At 47.8% G+C, this 20,347-nt stretch overlaps 1 protein-coding gene and 1 non-coding gene across 2 annotated transcripts; one reads left to right on the top strand and one right to left on the bottom strand.

Annotated features, from left to right (window-relative positions):
* Positions 1–7,288: 7,288 nt before the first annotated feature.
* Positions 7,289–7,360, bottom strand: TRNAE-UUC. Its single transcript has one exon. It is a non-coding gene; the product is annotated as a tRNA-Glu (tRNA).
* A 506-nt stretch (positions 7,361–7,866) lies between these two features.
* Positions 7,867–20,347, top strand: LOC122163749 (ras-related GTP-binding protein A). The gene is made up of 10 exons (XM_042825218.1): positions 7,867–7,935; positions 8,326–8,359; positions 10,357–10,456; positions 11,406–11,472; positions 12,485–12,707; positions 14,730–14,825; positions 15,274–15,396; positions 17,563–17,654; positions 18,489–18,604; positions 19,779–20,347. The coding sequence occupies exons 2-10, from the start codon at positions 8,333–8,335 to the stop codon at positions 19,874–19,876; spliced, it is 942 nt and encodes a 313-aa protein (XP_042681152.1). The 5' UTR covers positions 7,867–7,935; positions 8,326–8,332; the 3' UTR covers positions 19,877–20,347.

The raw sequence follows: 20,347 nt of genomic DNA, 5'->3' as shown, positions 1-20,347 counted from the left end.
TGGAGGCACAGGGCTCTCATCTCCTAAATCACCAGGATTCAAACAACTTCAACACAGCTATCATAAATAGGAATTTCCTCTCCAAGTCTGGGCAGAATTACTTTCCACCAATTAGAGATTCAGAGCACTGAACCACAAAGAGACCCAAATAGGTGTCAGAAAGCACTTTTTGTGTTCTTGTAGTCTTGTTAGCCAACACGAGGTGGGCAGTGTAGCAATCCCATTCTGTGCTTGATACAGGGCCACACACCACAAGTCTTCATCAGCACAAGAGCCAGAGGTGACCGGTTGTGAAGTACTGCCAAAATTAAGTGTGAGTGGAGCATCAGTATTCTGAATCTTCGGTGGGACTGAGCTGCCACTATTGCATCAAATACAAACCTGGGTAATTATTTAGATGGCATCTCATCCTAAAATAATCAGGAGTTTTTAAGCTTCTTGATACCCTGATAAGGCAGAACTCAACATATTGACATTTCAAATAATGTTTTGCTGCTTGATAGGTTCAAGTGCTTTCAGAGGTGGCTTATTTTTTCCTAGGGGAAAAATATATATGAAGTTCCCGTATCACCTGGTAGAAGCAAAGGGTCTGTAACTTCTTATTTATTTTCGGCCAGTTTATCTGCTTGAGTCGCAGCTGAATTTATTTTCTCAGAATTAGGGCTTCTTTAAGGCCCTCTTATTCATGCTGTCTTTCTTCTAAAATCAGCTGATTTTCTGGGGAACAGCAAAGAGGCCACTTAAATTATAACTCTTTTCAGAAGCCTTATATATATTCAGTGAGATTGTTTGCAATTATTGTCATTGCTAATTTGATTAGCTCAATCTTTCATGCTTCTCTTGTTTCCTGGAAGACAACAGCTCTGAAGTACTCATCTCCACAATACAAACTGTAAGAGCAGTAAATCCATGTGCAGTGTCTCTATTTTGCTTAGTTGCTCTATGTGTTTTTGGTTATCTGTGGAGTGAATCACTCCTTGAGCTCTGAACACTTCATACAAAGAACTGCAGCATTAGGCCCAGGTGGGTTTTTCTTGACTGGGACATCTCTCTTGTAAAAGACATCATCTCTTCTTTCCTGCTGCTCTGAGCACACTGCTAGCAAGCTGGTATACGGAGGAATGGGCTTGAGTCTTAACTTCAGTCCTCTTCACAGTATAAGCAGCCCAAACTTTCTTTTGAAGCCCAAGGATGTGACTGCTTAGGTTAAAGAATGTGAAACTCAGGAGAAAATGAGCAGTCTTGTACTGTTAAAAGTGACTTAATCACTGATGATCAGTAATAAATGGTGCTACTTGTTGGGCAGGGTCTGACTTTGAGGGCACTGTAATGAAGACTTTGGCAACAGAAAGAGGGAGACAACTACATTTTTATAATTTAGGAGAGAAATTTCTCTGAGGAGACATAACTGGGGCTTTGTCTGCAAGGTCACCTACTGCATTTTCCTTACTTTGTTAATTCCTTTCCTGGGGGACAGCATAAATCCATTGCATATGGGATAGGACAGAGAGTGATGACCTGAAGCTGAGGCAGCAAAAATTGAAGCTAAACACTGGTAAAATTATTCATGAGCTCTAATAGTTAGCATCAAGAACAGATCAAATGGTATGGATCTGAAGCAACATTCCTTAAGGGAATAAAAACTATCAGCAATAGCTGTGACATCTGAAGCAGTGTTACTGGGAAGGAAATCAACATGGAGAAAGCAGCTGTGTTACACAAGGTGCTGCGTCTCTGAAGTTTCTGCAGCGAAAGAGTTTAATCTTCATTAGCAGTGTTGGTAGGATTGTATGGAGCTGATGAACAGGGGGTTTGGATTTGCCTGAACAACATTTTTATCACTGCAGCAAATGTTGCCAGGATTAGCATTATTTTGATTGCCATTAAATGAATAGGGAGAGTGTTGGAAGGGAGACAAATTCCCAAAGCACTGGTTTTCTTCTGCTTCTGGTAACGAAACCAGATACAGAGCAGATTTTATTTCCTAAAGTAAATAAACTTCGGAGCGAATTCAGTTAATTGCCATCCAACAAAACACCTATCAGATGAAAATTGTTTCTAGGTCAGTGGCGAGATCTGTGCGAGGAATTTAAAAGAAATGCCAATACTTCCTGGTCAGGAATTCAGAAATTAGGAGACAGCAGAATTACCATTTCTCAGAAATATGTTCAACAGAGTGCATGATTGCCAGCTTATGCCAACAGAGGATTTCAGTTTCAGCCTTTGTTGATCACAGCTGGAATCAGGAGTGACTGGCATCAATAAAGCACCCTTAGCCTAGAAGTACGGATGGCCAAAATGTTTGCTTTTGTGCAAGTTTCCCACTTGGGCATTGCTGCTGTAGCTGGACAGAAGTGACTGTGTAACATTTTTAAGGTCAGATCCTGCATACCCTATTTGTGGTATCTGTCTCTTGGATTGCAAGGTGGGACGCAGTGTCTGTGTTCCCTGCTTCTTCCAGCCACTTCAGTTTCCAGGGTCAGTTGTGCTGATTCAGCCCTGGGGGTTCTCTTTCATTCTGGGCAGTGCTCACGTTTTGCAAAGCTTTCAGAAGCCACTGTCTGTTGTCATATTCTGAAAAGCTCCTTTTGCATTAAGCTTATTTCCAAAGACCTAAATAATTCAGTATCACTGCTTTAAGCTGTATGTCATCACACATATTGCTGACTGCAAGAATTAAAGTGCACTGTTAAAGCTGGTCTGTCTGAATGCATGAATGACCAAAGGCTGGGTGCCAGAGGGGCTGCAAGGATTGTTTCCATGGGCATAAGTCCTTTGGTAATGTCAGCCATCTGCAGCTCACCCAGTGCCCTGCTCAGCAGAACTGCAGACAAATTGCTCCAATAGCAGATGCAGGGGTCTGCTTATCAATGAGCATCCTGTTGTCAGGATCAGCCTTGGTCTGTCGTGCTTTCCTGTCCTGAAGCTACTTTGCTCTGAGTAAATCCTGGATCATACAGCACGGCTGACTGAACAACGGCCCAATGACTCACATCAGAGGAACATCTTCACTTAAGAGGAAGGTTAAAATCATGCAGATCAATCTAGCTCTTCTGTCCTGGAGCCAAGACAGCGTGCCATGAAACAGCCTCAGCTCAGGCGTTTTGTCTGAAGGCTGTGCTTACCATGCTCATCATGGACAACTGCCTTCTGCGGGACAGGGCTCAACTCACTGCTGAAAGACTGAGCTGGAAGCAGGCCAGGCTTGAGCCTGTTTTTGATGACAGCGTGGGTTGAAATGGATTGGCAGGTGAACCACACCAGGCTGTCTCAGACCATATCTGAGAAGCGAGGCAGGCTATAAATACAAAGGCAAACTAAGCCAGTACGTTTGTATGTGGTCAAAACAAAGTGGTTTATCAAATCATTGTCTGATAGCTGAGCTGCAGTAACACTGCTTGCACCCCAGCAGTGAGATAAAATCCATTTTACACATGAAATTTGCTGAGAGTGAATATGCACTTAGTTACACGAGGTAGCAGGCAGGTGGCAATTTGCAGTAATATATTCACTTTCAACTGTGTGCCTGTGCTTTGAGATGATGAGTGACTACAAAATGCAAATTAACCACTGTTAACGAGGAAGAGGAGCCAGGATGCTGCTGTTGGTTTTTTTTTCCCTGTAGGTTTTATGTGGATCAGGCTCAGCTGGAACGGACTCCCATTTGTGTTTAGCAGCAAAGGCAGTGAAGATGCAGGAACAGCCCTGAGCACAGTGCAGGTGCGCCCTGTTGTTAAAGCATCGCCCCGTCCTCTAAGGAATCCCCAAAGGCTGGTGGCTCTTCTGGAGACCTTGGGCTGGCCGTGAGAGCCCAGCTGATTCCCTCAAGGAGTCTCTGTCCCCACATTAGGGAACAGAAAGAACACTGTGATGGAACCGTGATGTTTGTACTACATCCTACTCCTCTTTTTATTATTTTTTTTCTGACAGAGGGTGATACATCCTCATTGTCTTTTGTCAAATCATCATTACTTCTCTAGTTTATCATTTTGTATGCGTGAAGCTATTTACAGCCTTCCCTTTCACTTGCTTTTGTCTAAATGTATTTTGGGACTGCTTGAAAAGGTTAAGAACAGACAGGGACATATCCTTTTGGGAAAAAAGCAGGGATGCATCCCAGACTCTTCTTTTTCTTTCCTCTCTGACATAGTCATGCACAATTTTAACACTAATAGCTGGCTATTGTGGACAAACAGAGTGAAAACATGCAAAGAGGGACAAAGTAAACATGCTGCAAACCCAGGTCTTTCTAACTAAGTTACTTAATATGGCCCTATGAGATAACAGCAGTGTGAGAGTAAGACATCAGATATACAGGGCACCACAGTTCAGCAGGAGCAAGCATGTATTTCGGTATGCTCAGAGTACCGACCTGGGAACCTGCATCCTGCCTGGCTTTAAGCATTTCTTTGGATGCTTTAATTTAGAGTTGTATTACATTCCTCAGTTCCTCATTTGTGTCTCACTCAGTGATAATTTTAATCCCCCCATGAAGCAATTTGAACTTTTGCTTTCCTGGGGAATGAAGCCAACAGACTCTATGAATAGATCACTGTACACATTAAATGAATTTTCACGTTAGAACTGCACAAGAACTTCCAGATTAGAGACCATCGTGCAAGGTGGGGGGAGTGAGCTACAGCATGGTCACTGATACATAAAGCAGTGAGACACAGAAGTCTCTCTTCTCACTGGGTTAAACCTTAACTCTATGTTTCTCCATTGCAGTGCCTTGGAATAGCCCCAGCATCTTCTTGAAAGGTGCTGGAAAGAGACAGAGGTGTTCATTTGGTGCCACTGGGTGTCTCACTGCACACCTTTCATTATCAGCCAGCTTTCAGCTCTGGGGTCTTACAAGAACTGAATTATGGCCGTCAGGTCAGTGCTGTCCAGCTTGTAAGAAGTGCAGTTTCTAGAAATGACATGAACAGTTTGTTATTTTCTTGATGCATTTTGCTAGCCAACTAGCAAGGGTTGGACGTGTCCCATCATCTCAGAGCTAACTGTTAGGAGGTGATGGAAATGCTAATTCCCTGTCAGAGGCTACCAGGCAAGTTCTGCTCTCTGCTTTGTTAGAGAAAAATACATCGGGACTGCAGTGAGATCAGCAAACTCTGTCTAGATTTACACTCCTGATAGAATTTGGCCCAAAGAGACTGAAAAGAACTGAGGTGTCACTTATTTAATTGAATGCAGCTGTTGTGCTCTGCTCAGGAGAATATTTTAACCAGGCTCCATATAGTATCGCCTGTGCTCTATGACTAATTTCCACAGCGATACCAATTTAATACTGTAGCAATTTATTGACTAAGAAGGAAATTGCTTGGTTGAATAATGGACAGAAAAACAAACCCAGGAGGTGCGTGGCAGTTTTCGTTGACCAAAGGAGTACAAACTGTAATGCAATGAACAAAGTTCCTTCGAGAGCAATAAATAAGGAGCTTAATGCATCACTCGCAGGTACGAGCTGCTCAGTCTTTGTAAGACATTGTTTTTGTCTGCTTGGGAGCCAGACTCCCGACATAACCATTACTTGCACAGCCTCCAGCCATCAGTTTGCAAATAACAGAAATGATGCTATTGCAGTGCTTCTGCTGACTTCATCGCCATGCCACTGCTGTGCTAAAGTGGGGGGAGAAAGCAGTCAAAACACGTGAATTGTTCTTAAAAACAATCAAAAGGAGCGGGCTGCTCATGTGTTTTGTCACCGGGGTATTTTTTAGTGTTGGTCAACTCGTATCAAGTGGAAATGGTTTGTGCACTCCTTCAGGTTTGCAGTTCTCACAGTACAGAGGTTACATGGCAGTTCATTTACATCTGTTCTGAGCAATGTAGAATGGAATATGAAAAATGAGCCAGCCCTGCACTCAGCTTTTTGAGGATCCTTTCAGAAACACCGCGAAACGTCTGAATGAATCCATTAATTAAGCCTCCGAAATGCACCACTGAATAACGAGCCCATGACTGCCGCTTTTCTGTACTCGAACATGCAGGCTGCTCGATCCTCTCCTGAGATGAGGATGGAACTGCCTTCCCTTCATTCGTTTTCCTCTGCTGTTAGCTGGGATGGTGCCGGAGTGCTGCTCAGCTTTGGTTTTTCCCTGTTTGTTTTTGTTTTTTCTTTTTCCCCTGGTGAAACGAAGTGCCCGAGAGCGGAACGGACGGGAGGACTCAGCGCTGCGCACGCGCACAGCCTGGCGGTGGAAAATGGGAGGAGTGCGCAGGCGCGGGGCTGCTGGCCGGGAGAGAACGGTGTGCGCAGGCGCACGCTCTCGCGCTGCGCACGAAGTGCATGCGCACTGAATCGCGTTGGGTGAGTCCGCGCGCATGCGCCAAGTCTCCGGCCGCTGGGCGGTGCGTGCTGCCCCGCGTGGGAACAGGAAGCGTGCGCTCTTCCCCGTGACAGAAAAGAGCGGCGGGCATGCGCGCTGCATTGCACATAGCGTGTACATGCGCGCAGTCTCGTACCGGCGGCAGAGGGCAGTGTGCAGCCGTACCGTCTCTCGCCGCGGCGCTGCGCGCGCACACGGCCCCCGAAGCAGTTGGCGCTTGTGGGCGTGCGCGATGACGCGCGACCCGAGAGGAAAGCGCAGGCGTTATTTCGTCCCGTCCGGTAATCCGTGCGCCTGCCTCGCGCGAGGATCTGCTGAGTGCATCTGCGCTGTTTCACGGCGGTCCGGTGGCACACGCGCGGTACCTCGCACGGGCGGATGCGCGTGCGCGAAGCCTCTCGCCGTGTCCTGTCGCTAAGAGTGCGCATGCGCTATGTGGCCCGCGCCCGACTGTGCACGTGCGTGCTGCCGCGTGCCGGGCGGCAGTTGCTGGGCGTTGTGTTGAGGGTGCTGTCCGATTGTGAGCATCGTTGGCAGACACAACCAGGCAGGCTGGGCTTCCCTGCGGAATTTCCCTTCGCTTTCCGAAGGGCTGTTAACGTACGAGGGGATGCTGCTTACACTCGTCCTACAGACTCGTTTCGCTTTATCAATACTCAATAGCTTTATCTCTGGCTTCGCCGCCGTGAGGGCGCAGCGCACGGCCGCCTTTCTTTGCGCACAGTCCGCGCGGTGGAATCTCACTGTGGGGCGCAAACGGCGGCCGCGCCGTGCTGCTTAACGTGAGCTGGCGCGCGCTGCCCCTCCGGGAGTTCTTTCGTCACACCTTGGCGCTTTAAGCTGGCAGGGGCCGCGGCTCGCCATGGCTGTGGACCTCTGGCAGTTCTGGGCGGCTCCAGTCGCCAGGTTTGTTGCTGTGTGAACACCTCCAAAAGGATGGGAGGAAAAAAAACTCCTTCCCATACCGGGAGTCGAACCCGGGCCGCCTGGGTGAAAACCAGGAATCCTAACCGCTAGACCATATGGGAGGCGCTGATGAGACGTTTCTCAGCCCGCCCGAAAACGTTCGGTGTCCGACATTCTTTGGGTCCTCTACAGAGAGTTGTGCTGGATGTGCAGAAACCCCGTCGGGCCGCTCTGTAAACACTGCACGGTCGCTATCGAGTCGGCCGCCTGCAGACTGTGGCCGGCCGCTCCGCCGCCCCTCCTCCACGCAGCCCGCGGCACCAGGGTAGCTGCCCTCACCCAACATGGCGACCACAGCATAACAGTTCCACCCCTTCCTTCCCTTCGCCCCGCCCCTGCCGCCGGTGGCGGGGGCCCGTCACGTGATTTTGAAGGCGTGGTGGGAGCGCGCTCACGTGACCGGCGGAGGCCGCTGAGCGCCGAATCTCGTGAGCGCCGCGGGGCGGCCGCTGCCGAAGCGGGCGGGACCCCAGCGGCGCAGCGGGCTCACGCGAGGCCGTGGCTTTGAGGCCTGCTCCGGAGCGCGGGGCGCTCGGACCCGCTCAGCGCTGCGGGCGGCCCGGTGACGCGCCCCCGCGGCTCCCGCCGCCCGCGGGCATCGCCAAACCGGCCTGGGAGGTGCCCGGCGCGGATAGAGGTAGCGGGGCGCTGCGGGACCCGGGCTGCGCGGAGCCGCGCGGAGCCCGCGGGGCTCGCAGGGCCGGGAGAGGCCGAGGCCCGGTGCTCCTGGTGACCGCGGCCGGGCTGTGCGGGAGCGGGGCGGTGAGGCGGGCGCTTGTGGTTCCCCTGCTTGGGCCCGCGGTCACGGGGATGCTGCTCGTCGCGGGCGTGTGACGGGGCCGCCTGCAGAGGGGCTGCTTCTCCTCCAGCCCCTCAGCACGGAGCAGCGGCTGTCAGCACCCGGCTGGGCTGCGGCGGGACGGGAGATTCCCGTTTGCACGGAACTGAGGGCCGATAGGAGCTTGAGGTTGACGTGCAGCCTGCAGGTGGGGCCCGGAGCGGTGTAACAGTGCTGTTGTCTCTGCAGGGAGGTGATGCCGAGCACAGCCATGAAGAAAAAGGTAAGCCGTTTGATTTCTCTTCCCTGTCTGCACTTGCTAATGTGGCTACGTGTTCCCATCTGTATCTTGGGGTGTTCTGTGGCTTTCAGCTGCCTCTTGAGGCTGTCACAGTGTTTGCTTATCATGCTGGAAACCGGCATCAAATTTGGGTTTGTTTGCTGGGGTGAGGGCAGGCTGGCAGCAGAACTGCACATCCCCAGTAACGGCTGCGTGAGTATTTCTGGTAGGAGTTGCGAAAGCTCTCTGCTGACTGCGGGCTTTGCGGTGTCAGGGAAGAGGATGTGCTCCAACTTGCTCTGCCGGCCTGGGGAGACCCTCTGGGTGTTGCAGGAACTGGTGTGGGCAGCTCGTCACTGCTCTGAGGGCTCCTGGCAGGGCGAGGCCAAACGCAGGGTGAGGCATCAGCTATGCCTTGTGTGTCCCAGCAGTGAGCAAATTCAGATTAGCTCAGGCAGTGATGTGAGGAGCGCTCAGCTCTCATTCTGTGTTGCATGAGGATTGAGTTTCCTCTCTGGCCCTGTAAACTGGTGTCTGACCTCCCCAAAAGGCCACTGTAGCCTGATGCTTGGGAGTTAGGTTCCCTTGTAGGTTGGCTTGTGCTGCGTCTTGGAGCCACACTGAATGTCTTAAGGTGATGTGAAGTAGGAGATGCTGCTGTTCTTTTCCTGTTCTGCATGGAGCTTTTTGGATTCTAGCTTCAGCTGGGCTGGTGGGCGTGACCTGAGCAGCCAACTGCTTTGAGAAAAGCCTTTGTCACAAAACCATTAGGGCTCTTCTGAGCAAAATGGGGGACTCTGAGTAAATGTCCTCACTGCATGGTCAGTTCCTTATGAACGGGGCTTTTGCTTCTTCTGTGACGCTGCAGTTGCTCCCAGAAGAGCACCTGGGGCCACAGGACGCTGCTGCGTGTGTTGCTCTGAGGCACTTGCAGCAAGGTGAGGACTGAGCAAGCTGCTTCCCAGCCAGCCCCTGGCACTGGGGTAAAACACCAGTGCTGGTTGTACTCTCTTTAAACTGATCCTTGACGATAGATTTTCAGAGCTGTTGCCAAAGGTTGGATTTGACTTTGTAACTGGAACTTGTTTCACAGCTGTTTTTGTGAGCAAGTCCACGTTGGCTGCCACTGGTTTTGCATTTATTTTTAGATCACGATGCAGAGTCTTGCCTTGTGTGATCGTTTCCCCCTCTTCTCCACTCAGCCATCCCACAGTTTTCTGCTGCCAGAGGTGCTGCCTCTCTTTTGGCCTGAGGATCTGTGGACTGGATTCTGGGATGGAGACTGTTTTCCCCGCATGGCAGCTTGGTGTACCTGAGTTGGGCTGTTCCAAATGCTTTTAGCTTTCTGCTAGGATTCTGACACCTGAAACTCAACATGGAACTTGTATTTCACCTCTATCAGGGGAGAGAAACCAGACTGTGTTATGAAAAAGGAAAGAGCAAGATTAGGAGAGAAGTAATGAATGGAGAATGCCAGTGCTGAGTAGGCAAGTGATAGCTTTCAGCATGGCTTTAATGGCTTGAGATAAAACTGGTCCTTTGCTCTCACTGAAAACATCAAGTTTTTTACCACTGGTGACAGTGCTTGAAAAACATTGCAGCCTGCGAAGGGCTGGGGAAAGAGGAGATTGGCGATGGGTTCTCTGCCATGGTGTGTAGGAAAAAGGGTTATGGACAGCAGCGTCTGCAGGCTGGCTGAACTTTGAGTGTTACACACCATGCTGGAAGGAGTGCAGTGCCTTGAAGGGCAGCAATTCCTGAGAGAGCAAAATAGAAGGGTGGTGGACATGGTGTTGGGAATGCAAACAGGATGGAAAGGATTTTAGGATGTGAAGCAAGGAGGTAATGCCACCTGCCTCCTGATTTCCCAGGTATGGTTCTCTTATGGTTTCAATCTGTAGTACCAGAGTCCTGTCAATTGGTTGCTACAGCTGCAAGATGGGAGCCATGGAGGAGGCAGTGCTCTGCGGTAGCTAATTCTTTTTTTTCCGTCTCTGCAGGTGCTGCTGATGGGTAAAAGCGGGTCTGGGAAGACCAGCATGAGGTCCATTATCTTTGCAAACTACATTGCCAGAGACACACGACGCCTGGGTGCCACAAGTAAGGCTTCTTCTGTGTGAGCTGGGCATTCTCAGGGCTCCAGCACTGTATGCTTGGAGGGGTGAGGCTGTTCCTCCAGCTGGCCCTACCTTGCCTTTCCCCTGGCAGGAGCAGGGGGTGCCTGCTGATCATCAAGTCAAACTTTGCTCAGCAGTTCAGCTGAGGTCAGGTGGAGGCTGAAGTGAAAGAGAAAGGAATGCTGTATCCAATCTTCTGTTTATGGTTGGACTTTCATCCTTTTTTTTGATCAGTTGGCAGCCTCTGCTGCTACATGTGTTATTGGAGGAGTGCTCAGACCGTCCTTGTGGTCCCTTTTTGGTGCTGACGCCTCTCTGCTGCAAGCCTGCTGATGGCTAGCCCAGCTGGAGGCACAGTGATCTTACCACGTGCCTGGGGGTTTTGGCAGGATGATGCACCAATGTTAATTGGCTTCTTTTGCCTCTTTTTCTCCAAAGCCACTGATCTGAGAAAGCACTCAGTGAAACGCTGGCTTGGATCACTGGCATCTAACGCTGTACTGTGAGGCACCCATGAGGATTGGTGTGTGTGTCCTTGCTGTACACATTGCTGTACACTTTTCATTCTTTGTGCTACAGTTCTGCCTTTTTTTTTTTCTTTGTTTCTTCTAAGGCTAATTTAAAGCCTTGCAGAATGTGCTGGAAGTGGTGTTCTTACAATACCATGAAAATCAGGGAACGTGTTTCTGAAAGGAAACTGCCTGCTGTGCTTCTCGGGAGAGCAGTCTCCTGGTTAGCAGCAGGAAGGCTTGGGTTACTGGGGAGCTGCACATATCTGTAGTGTCTACAGCTACAGGTTTATGCACAGCAACGCTGTTTAGATGGAGTGCTATAAACTGTGGGCTGCATTGCAGAGAATGGCATGGCTGCCTGAGCAGGCTCTGAGCTGGGTGTGTGGCACAGCTAGTAATCTCCCTGTTGTCTCTTTTCAGTTGATGTGGAGCACTCCCATGTTAGATTTCTAGGAAACCTGGTATTAAACCTCTGGGACTGTGGAGGGTAGGTACTTCTTGTTGTTGTTGTTTTTCATTTTTTGTTTTTTGTTTTTTTTGGGAAATTGTTGTGGGTTAATTCTGTTGAATAAGACTGGGGGTGTAACGAGTGCAGGCACCCCAAGGCACTAGCATGCTTTCTGTGTGTGGAGAGTGTAGAACAAGCTTTGTGCATGCCATGGTGAAACTGGTGAGGCTGCTCTGGGAAGAGTGGATGCCACATCTTAGACTTGTGCATGAAAGTGGGTGGAAGAAGCTGGCCTGATTATTGCAGTCTTGCAGTCTGAGTTATCTCCACATGAAAGGTGCAGTGCATAGGCCCACCCTTTCATTGCTGGCTGCGTTTTTTGTCTGCTGAAAAGCCTGAGACCTTCACCTGAACTTTCTCTTGAAAGTGGTGATGGTGGAGGTGATGCTGGTTTTGAACTGCATCTCACGAGTTTGATCCAAATGAGGTGCATGCTGAGAAGGGATGTGAAAGATTGATGGTGATTCTGTGGTTCCTGGAAGCAGCTTTTTAAGTAATGTTCCCACTGACAGAGCCTCAGTAGAGCTGTCAAACTTTGCTAAGCTTCCCCAAATCAAATGTCCTTACGTTTTGCCTGAGCTGTATTCAGCACAAGTTAGTCAAAATGCATTTAGATCCTGTAAAACAGGCTGTACTGATGGTTTTACTGCTGTCGTGGCTTTTTTTGTGTGCAGCTCTTTAAAAGCAATGTAGCTTTGTTTGTGCTAGCCCCGAGCAGCAGCTACATCCTGTAGGAAGCTTCTGCTTCTTATGAGAGACTGGGAAGCAGATGCTCTTCAGGAGCATCCTACTGTGCTCAGTTGGAAATGCTTAGGGAGCCTTATATCCTGGGGAAGTTAGCTGTCTGTGGGGCTCTTTTTCTGGACTCCTGTGGTGGGATTTGCAGCTCAGCACGGAAACATCTCTAGCAGGAGATATTTTACAGCACTTTTCCTGGAGCCTGGTTGCTCTAATGGGAGTCTCCTTGTTCTGTTGCTCTGCTGCTCCTCAGACAGGACACCTTTATGGAGAACTACTTCACCAGTCAGCGGGACAACATCTTCCGCAACGTGGAAGTCCTCATCTACGTCTTCGATGTAGAAAGCCGTGAGCTGGAGAAGGACATGCACTACTACCAGTCATGCTTGGAGGCAATTCTTCAGAACTCTCCCGATGCAAAGATCTTTTGTCTAGTGCACAAGATGGACTTGGTGCAGGAGGATCAGCGGGACTTGGTGAGAAGAAGCTGAGAGTTGCCATAGAAATGCTGTCAAATCTTTTGACTCTGCTAAAGCATTGCTAGTTCGTACCTCAGGCACAGTCCCATCAGCACTGTTCCTGGAAGGGATTCTCGGGTGTTGAGAGCTGTCTGAGCCCTTTTTGCCTTCCAACCTGTCTGTCAGTGCTGTCTCTTGCATGTTGTCCAGCAGAGAAGAAAGCCTTTTCTTTTAAAGCATCAATTGTAATGCTTTTAGCAGACCTTGGCTCCAGAGAGTAGGGGAGGAAGGTAAAACTGAAAGAAATCTGGTGAATTTGAACTCTCCCCTGACCGTTTGGATGACTTTGAGGATTGTGGTGGTGACAAGTGATGGTTTCTTTTTCAGTCTCACATAAGCACTGTTCTAAAGTGTAACAGAAACAAGGGTTGAAACTTTTCCTGGTTAACTAGAAACTTTTACCAGTTGGTGCTTCTGCTTTCTGTCACAAAGTGTTCACTGGGGCCCATTTGCCCAGAGGTCACTTCTTGATTTAACACTTAGGTGTTCCCAGAGGCACCCTGCAGAGGCAAGGATCAGCCTCCCAGGGAGGTTTTGTTTGCTGCTCCCTTTGGGGCTTTTGGAAGGTTGCAGGGGGGCTGGAAGATGGTAGGTTTCTACCAACATTGCTTTTTCAGCTATGGCTAAAAACAACCACCTCCTGATCCCAAGGGAAAAAATACATTGTGTGTTAGATGTCTTGGCCTGGCAAATACATCCCCGGCTGCTTTCCACTCCCTGACCTGGAGAAAACTTGGAGGCCCCTTTAGGGCGTAGTAAGAAGTCACATTAAATGCTCAGGCTCCTGGTGAGCGTTTGCCTGGGCAGCAGCGAAGGCGGCTTCGCAAGGCCCCATGGCTGCATCCACTCCCTGACCTTCCTGCAGAGGCAGACTTCTTCCTCGCAGCGTTTTGGTTCCAGGTCGCTTCTTCTCTGTCGGTGATGGTTCTCCTATCCTAGTTCAGCTCAGTGTAAAAATAGCTCAGTGAGCTTGTTCATGGGGTTGATTCAGGGACTTTTACCTCACTTCCATCTCTTCCCTACAAAGTGAATGGAAACTCTTATGGTCTTTGTGAAACTCTTTTGTCCATCTGGATTTATATAGTTGTGCAAATTCAAGTGAGGCCTTGAAGCATGGGGTAGACAGGCAGAAGAGGAGCCTTACTTTGAGTCTATTTTTAGTGCGTATCATTGCACACCCATCACAGCTGTTTTAAAGTATCTGCTATTCAGAAGAACATGCGAAAAACTCTTGAACTGGGCCAAATGACTGCCCCTGTAAATCGTTGTTAAACCTTTGGTATCTTGGGCCCCACAATGGTCAGTGTTGGCCTACGCAGCATGTCCTGGAGATCAGCTTGCTCTGTCATGTTCCTAAAAACAGTAAGGTGAGGTGAAGGTAGTCATCATGCCTTCCCTTGCAAGGTTACAGTGCCAGCTCTCTTGCTGGATTATTTATTTATTTATTTATTTATGTATTTATTGCCTCTTTGGTGGATGTTGGTGCAAGGCTGTCCTCTTTGTTTTACCCCTCTTTTTTTTTTTTTTGTAACCATAACTTTTAAGGGCAGAACTTGATGGGAGAAGGCTGTATTCTTGTCTCGGAGTTGCTTTGTTGATGCAGTTCATAGCGGTGAAACTCCCTAGAGCTTCCCTTCTGTTCTGTTCACAAAGATGCAGCTTTTTACATCTGACCAGGGACTTGTCAGAGTTTGGGTCCTCTGTCGAGCTCATGCACATACACTTCCATTTCCACTCAGTGACACTAGTTATTCCAAGTTTGAGTCTCCTGCTGTGTGACAGCCAAGGTCTGCTTGTCCCTGCTATCCTAGTGGGAGGGGTTTCTGACAGTCTGTCCTAGCCAGCAAGCTGTGCTGCTCTCTTTTCTCTAGTGCTGTGTGTGCTTGAGTATTGTTTGACATGTGTGCTAGAAATGCAATACAGTAACCACACCAAAGGCCAAAATATTTACACTCAACTGCTAATCGTTTTACTTCGCAGATTTTTAAAGAGCGTGAGGAAGACTTGCGGCGCCTTTCCCGTCCTTTGGAATGTGCTTGTTTTAGAACTTCCATCTGGGATGAAACGCTTTACAAGGTTTGGATGCTGTCCTCGCTGTATCTGGCCTTTCCCTCCTCTCACTTGAAAACAAGAGCATGAGGAGGCTGAGTGGTTGGTTGCTGACTGGCCCTTGTTAGGTCTACAGTGACTCCTGCTTCTGCAGGTTAGCTGTTGTAAATGGCATCAGAACATTTTGGGTTCCATTTAAAACAAATAAATAAAAGCCCTCCACGTGCTGTGCTCACAGCATTCTTTTAACACTGCTTAAATGCTTTGCCTAGCCACTTTGTGACTATTGAAGAGCTCACTCGGGAAAGCACATACCACCATAGCCCTCAGCATAGCAGACAGATGCACAGTGGGGTGGGAGAAGTCCTTCTGCCTTGGCTAGGCTGTAAGTGCTCACAACTGCAAATGGTTTTTGAGCATGCTGTGGGCCTGAGGCAGAAATGATAACGCAGTCCTTGTCTTTCTTTGTTGACAGGCTTGGTCCAGTATAGTCTATCAGCTGATCCCAAATGTCCAGCAGCTGGAGATGAACCTGAGGAATTTTGCTCAGATCATTGAGGCAGATGAAGTGCTTCTGTTTGAGAGAGCCACTTTCCTGGTGAATACAGCTGTTCGGCCCTTTGTGTTTCCCTGCCCAGCCTAGGATGGAGTTCCCTGGAAGGAAAGTGCAGTTGTGGCAGTTGCCCAAAGAGAGGTGCCGGCACCAGAATGCTTTGATCCAGGCCTTGTGATATTGAAAGTAACAGACGTGACTTGGTGGCTCATATGACCTTCCCAAAATTTCCACGTCTCGTTGTTGAGATGAGGGCTTGGTTGGTATTTCCAGGCTGTGAAAGGGTTTCATATCCCCATTCTCTTGTCGGTCATGGGAGTTCTTTTGAGAATTCCTTTCTGCACAGGGCTTCTTAAGCTTGAACAAGTCTTTTCAGTTCCTCCTAGACTGGCTTTTTAACTCCTTTTTTATCAAGTGCCTGGTGCTTTACAAACCTGCAGTATGGATAGGGGATCTCAAGCAATTGGGTTGCTGTGGGTTCTGAAGTTACCATCTGCGTGGTAACTGTGCTTCTAACCTGTTGTGTTCAAAGGTAAAACGTGTTGGTTAAAATCACCATTGCTGCTTGTCTTTCCATACTCTTAGTTTCTAGTTTGGTCTCTTGGACTTTATAACAGTGCTGTTGCTGATCTGAAGAAATTGCTTTTCGAGTCTGAGTGCTTTCCTTGCCAAACAAAGACTTGATTTTGAAGTTACCATGCTGTTTCTTTTCACTTCTACTGTCAGAAGTAGAGTTCTCCTGACAAGTTCTGCTTTTTGACCTTATGTAGATGATAAATAGTTCCACCTTGTTGATATGTAGTGGTATTTATTTGCACTCAAAAAATGCATTTTATTTACTGAAAAACAATTTTTGTAGCAAAGAATTCAGTACTGATTTCTCAGTGTAATGGTGGCTTTTAAAGACTTTTCTCATTGTTCTCTATTTAAGCTTCTGCAGGGACTGCTTTCTCCTGCAGTGAAATCTTATTCTAAAATTGTATTCAAAGCGTAGTAACAGAAAAACCTGGAGAGTTGAGGAAAGAGATTGATACCAAAGCCTTCATGACATGCATGTGATTTTTGAATGTGGCTGAACTTGTACCTGTAGGAATAGTTGGGCAGATGTGTATGTAGAAAATAGACAATAGTTTTCTAAGCTCCTTGAGGAGGGGGAAAAAAGAGAAAGAAAAGAAAAACAACCACAAAACAAATAAAAACAATCCCACCTTAATTTCTGAAAGCCTGTTAAATATGGTTCCATGGGTGGAAAATTGAGTTTACCACCTTTGTGCAGGGCTGTGCGATGCGTTCAGTAGCAGTTGGTTTCATCATTCTTGTAAGTATAAAGCACACAGTGTAGTGTTCTCAAAATTATGCTCCTTTGGAGGCTTCTGTGGGAATGAAGATGCAACAACTGCAATCCCACTTAATGCTGCAGATTCCCTCCTCGGCCAGTTGGCTGGCTTGGCAGGAGAGGAGAGGAGAGGTCTGTAGGCTGCCAGCCATGTGGAAGCAGCAGGAATGAGGCAGTCCTGGATCGTCTTGCAAGGACTCCTGAAAACTTGATCCTTTCCAACTCTGTAGCCTAGCACCAAGGTCTGCACCTTGCTGCAGGATTTCTGTGTGGGAGGAGGAGGAGGGAAGTGCACCTGAACACGGGCAACTTAGCACAACCTTAGTCTGAGTCAGGTGATGCAGAGAGAGCTCCCTAGGAAACAGCTGCCTTTGTTCCACTTGGCTGAGCTGGAGAAGAACAGCTTGCCTTGGTTTGAGAGCAGTGCTGGGCATCCTGCATGTTGCAGAGCAGCACACTTTTCAGGTTTGGTGTGTGAAAGTCTGCAGCATGACAGATGTAGGTAAACTGGTCCAGCATTTGTCAAAGGTCTGTTTGTCTTCCAGGAGGCGATAGTTTTGCATTTCCCCCACCTAACACCTTCTTGTTCTTTGAAACAAGATTTAAATGGCTGCTAAGTTGGAGTATTCAGACCCCACATGGACATGAATGCCTCTTATGTATCTTATGTTATTGTCATCTGCACTTGTTAAAGGCTTCCTGGGGATTGTGTGACTGCATCCTTCTTTTTACTGGCACAGCTAGTGTTGCTGCTAATGGTTTCCAAAAGCAAAGGGAATCCCTGAGCTGGGCACCATCGGTTTCTCATAACTGCTGTTGCACGTGAGAAAGCTGTACTGACATCAGTAACTAACTGCACTCTTTCTGCCTTTCAGGTCATTTCTCACTATCAGTGCAAAGAACAGCGGGATATCCACAGATTTGAGAAAATCAGCAACATTATTAAACAATTCAAACTAAGTTGCAGGTGAGCTGGCTTACTCAGTAGGTGGGAAAGATACCTGGGCAGGTATTTCAGTTTCATGCTGAAGCAAGGAAACTTTTCAAATAAATATTAGTTTGTGCTTCCTCAGCAGTGTGAGGATTTGTGTTAGTTGCTGGAAAGCACCATGTTTAAAAATGCCAGAGCTTGTTATCTTTCCTAGCCTCCTCCTTTGGTGATTGTTGAAAGAGGTTTGTTTTGAAACAGCTGTTTTCTTCTGGGCCTTTTTCTCCTGTGCAGAGTAGGAACATTCCAGGACTGATCTGGTAAACTCATGCTGGCTTGGGAAGAAAGAGAGCTTACAAACTCTAATTGTCAGCATTTTGAATTGAAAGATAGAAAGCTTACTTCAGAGTAGCTGGTCTTTTGAACCACCTTCAGGTGGTTCCATAGTCGGTCAGCAACATCCAAAAGCGTAGAGCCTGAACAGGGAAGAGAAGTGGCAGCATGCTATACAGAGCTGTCTCCAGATATTCCAGCTTTATGCTTACCCCCAGAGAGTGTCAACCTCCTTTGGAATGGTTGAGCCATTACTTCAGAAGGGTCGATGGTGCTGACTGCTTGGGCACAGTGTGGGGTTGTATCTGGACTTACAGACCTTCATTGATCAACACTCAGGTGGTTTTTGTTGTTCTTGTTGGTTCAATTAAGCCTAAAGCTAGAGCTTTTCCTTTAAATGAATTGCAGTCTTATCTGGTGGTCATCCTGGCAAGCAACACTTGCCAGTAAATGCAGATAAACATGGGACATAAGGGGAAAATCTGTCTGAGCACTCCTACAGTAACAGTGCATTTACTCTTTCTTTTTTCCTTATTTTAGTAAGCTGGCGGCTTCTTTCCAGAGCATGGAGGTCAGGAACTCTAACTTTGCTGCTTTCATTGACATCTTCACATCAAATACATATGTGATGGTGGTGATGTCAGACCCTTCAATACGTAAGTTGAAGATGAGCTTCTGGCCTGTTTTTATTCACAGGGACAAAAAGCTGGACAAGTCTGGCTCAGAATGCATTTATCAGAATACAGCAAACGCCAGACAAAGCAGTGGAAATGATTTAATTCAGAGGTATGGGGGGATCTGTCCCACTGCCTTGCCCTGTCTGAGCAGCAGGAGGGGAAGGTGGTTAGAAGGTGACTCTGCACAAGAGATGTGTGCCTTTGAGGGCTGGGCTATTTGTTGCTGTCCAGCAGAGAATTGTAGCAACAGTGGGGAACCACTATAACAGATGTGACCTGACTTGATAGGTCATATCTAATAACCTATTTTGGGCTGCTTTGATCTGGCAGCCACAGCGATTTTTTGAAAAGGAAGCAGAAGTGGATCGTGAGTGTTTTTTTGTTCTTGCTGCCTGAATTGTCCTGGAGGGCAAGGGCTCTAATTATAGTAGCATCTGTTTATCTGAAGAACTTGGAGGCAGCGGTGCCTGAGGCACGTTTGAATACCTAGTTGTTTTCACAACTGTAGTTGAAGCTGTTAAGAATGAAAAGTGCTTAAGACCAGCCCACTGTCCTGGACAGCTGTGTGACTTACAGCTGTTATTCTGCAAGAGGACAGGAAGATTGTTTTACTGGATTAGGGAAAACCCATGTGAACTCTGCAACCCTGGGTGAACTATTGAGCTGTGATGTTGCTGTGCCTTAGCAGCAAATGAGAAGCTGAGTGACTTCTAGAACACCTTGGGAGCAGACTAAATAGGTGCAGTTTGCTCTGTGATCAGCAGGCACCCACACCTTCCAGCATTGTGTTTGTACTGCTGGGGAGCAGGAGGGTTGATCCCTGAGCCTGTTGGTTGGGATGTTGGTACTCTTTGAGCATTGCTCCCCTTAGGGAAGATCCAGTTTCGCGCTGTATCACTTCTCCAGGTTAAAGTGAAATCTAGTACTGGCCACTGCAGGTAGAAGCTGTAGAACACCTGGCCCCCTGCTAAACACCCTGTGGTCATAAGATTCAGAAGTGTGAACCAAGGCTACCCAGGGATGTGGGTTCAGTTTTGCTGATAGGAACTCAAATACCTGCTGTCTTTAGGCAGCTTTCAGGCGGTGCTTCTGGGGGTTTATTTTCTTACATCCTTTCTGTTTTTCTCCCCTCCCTGTCCCTTCTCCATCCTAGCTTCTGCAGCTACGCTGATCAACATCCGCAATGCCAGAAAACACTTTGAGAAGCTGGAGAGAGTGGATGGACCAAAGCACAGCCTGCTTATGCGCTGAACGTTGGCCAATGCACATGGTCTTTGGCAGGAGAAGTGGATTGGAACTACTTTTTTTTTTTTTTTTTTTTTTATTTTTAGGAGAATCTAACCATGTGGATGTATTTGTGGGCTTTGAAATGAGTGTGCTGCTTACCACCGCAATCTTTATTGTTTCTCCTTTTAACGTTGGACACTATCACACAGATGGTCTGGATACACTGCGGACCTTCAAAAGAGACTCCTGGCATTTGTGGGGTTGGGAAGAAGTAAGGACAGGTGATGTGCACGTGGTCTCATGCTCCTGGTTGTCAGTGGCATGTGGCAGAGCCTTTTTGGATGTTTGCTCCCAGGTGATCATACAAATCACAGGGATGAAGTATTTACTATTTTATTGGTAGGTTGCTAGAATACATTTATAAATTTCTCCTTGTCTTCAGTCATGAAAATAAATTTTTGCTACCAGGGATTTCAGATCCTGGAGCTTTGGAAA

This window comes from Centrocercus urophasianus, unplaced genomic scaffold (assembly GCF_019232065.1).
Source record: "Centrocercus urophasianus isolate 14NV4802_14NV808 unplaced genomic scaffold, USGS_Curo_1.0 seq_24, whole genome shotgun sequence".
NCBI classification, from domain to species: domain Eukaryota; kingdom Metazoa; phylum Chordata; class Aves; order Galliformes; family Phasianidae; genus Centrocercus; species Centrocercus urophasianus.
This window is presented reverse-complemented; position numbering and strand designations above follow the sequence as displayed.

Excerpts from the sequence above, each read along its gene's own strand:
- LOC122163749 (XM_042825218.1), top strand. The coding sequence starts at position 8,333 with ATGCCGAGCACAGCCATGAAGAAAAAG. Across the intron at positions 8,360-10,356 it reads GCACAGCCATGAAGAAAAAG|GTGCTGCTGATGGGTAAAAG; the intron begins GTAAGCCGTTTG and ends CCGTCTCTGCAG. Across the intron at positions 10,457-11,405 it reads ACGACGCCTGGGTGCCACAA|TTGATGTGGAGCACTCCCAT; the intron begins GTAAGGCTTCTT and ends GTCTCTTTTCAG.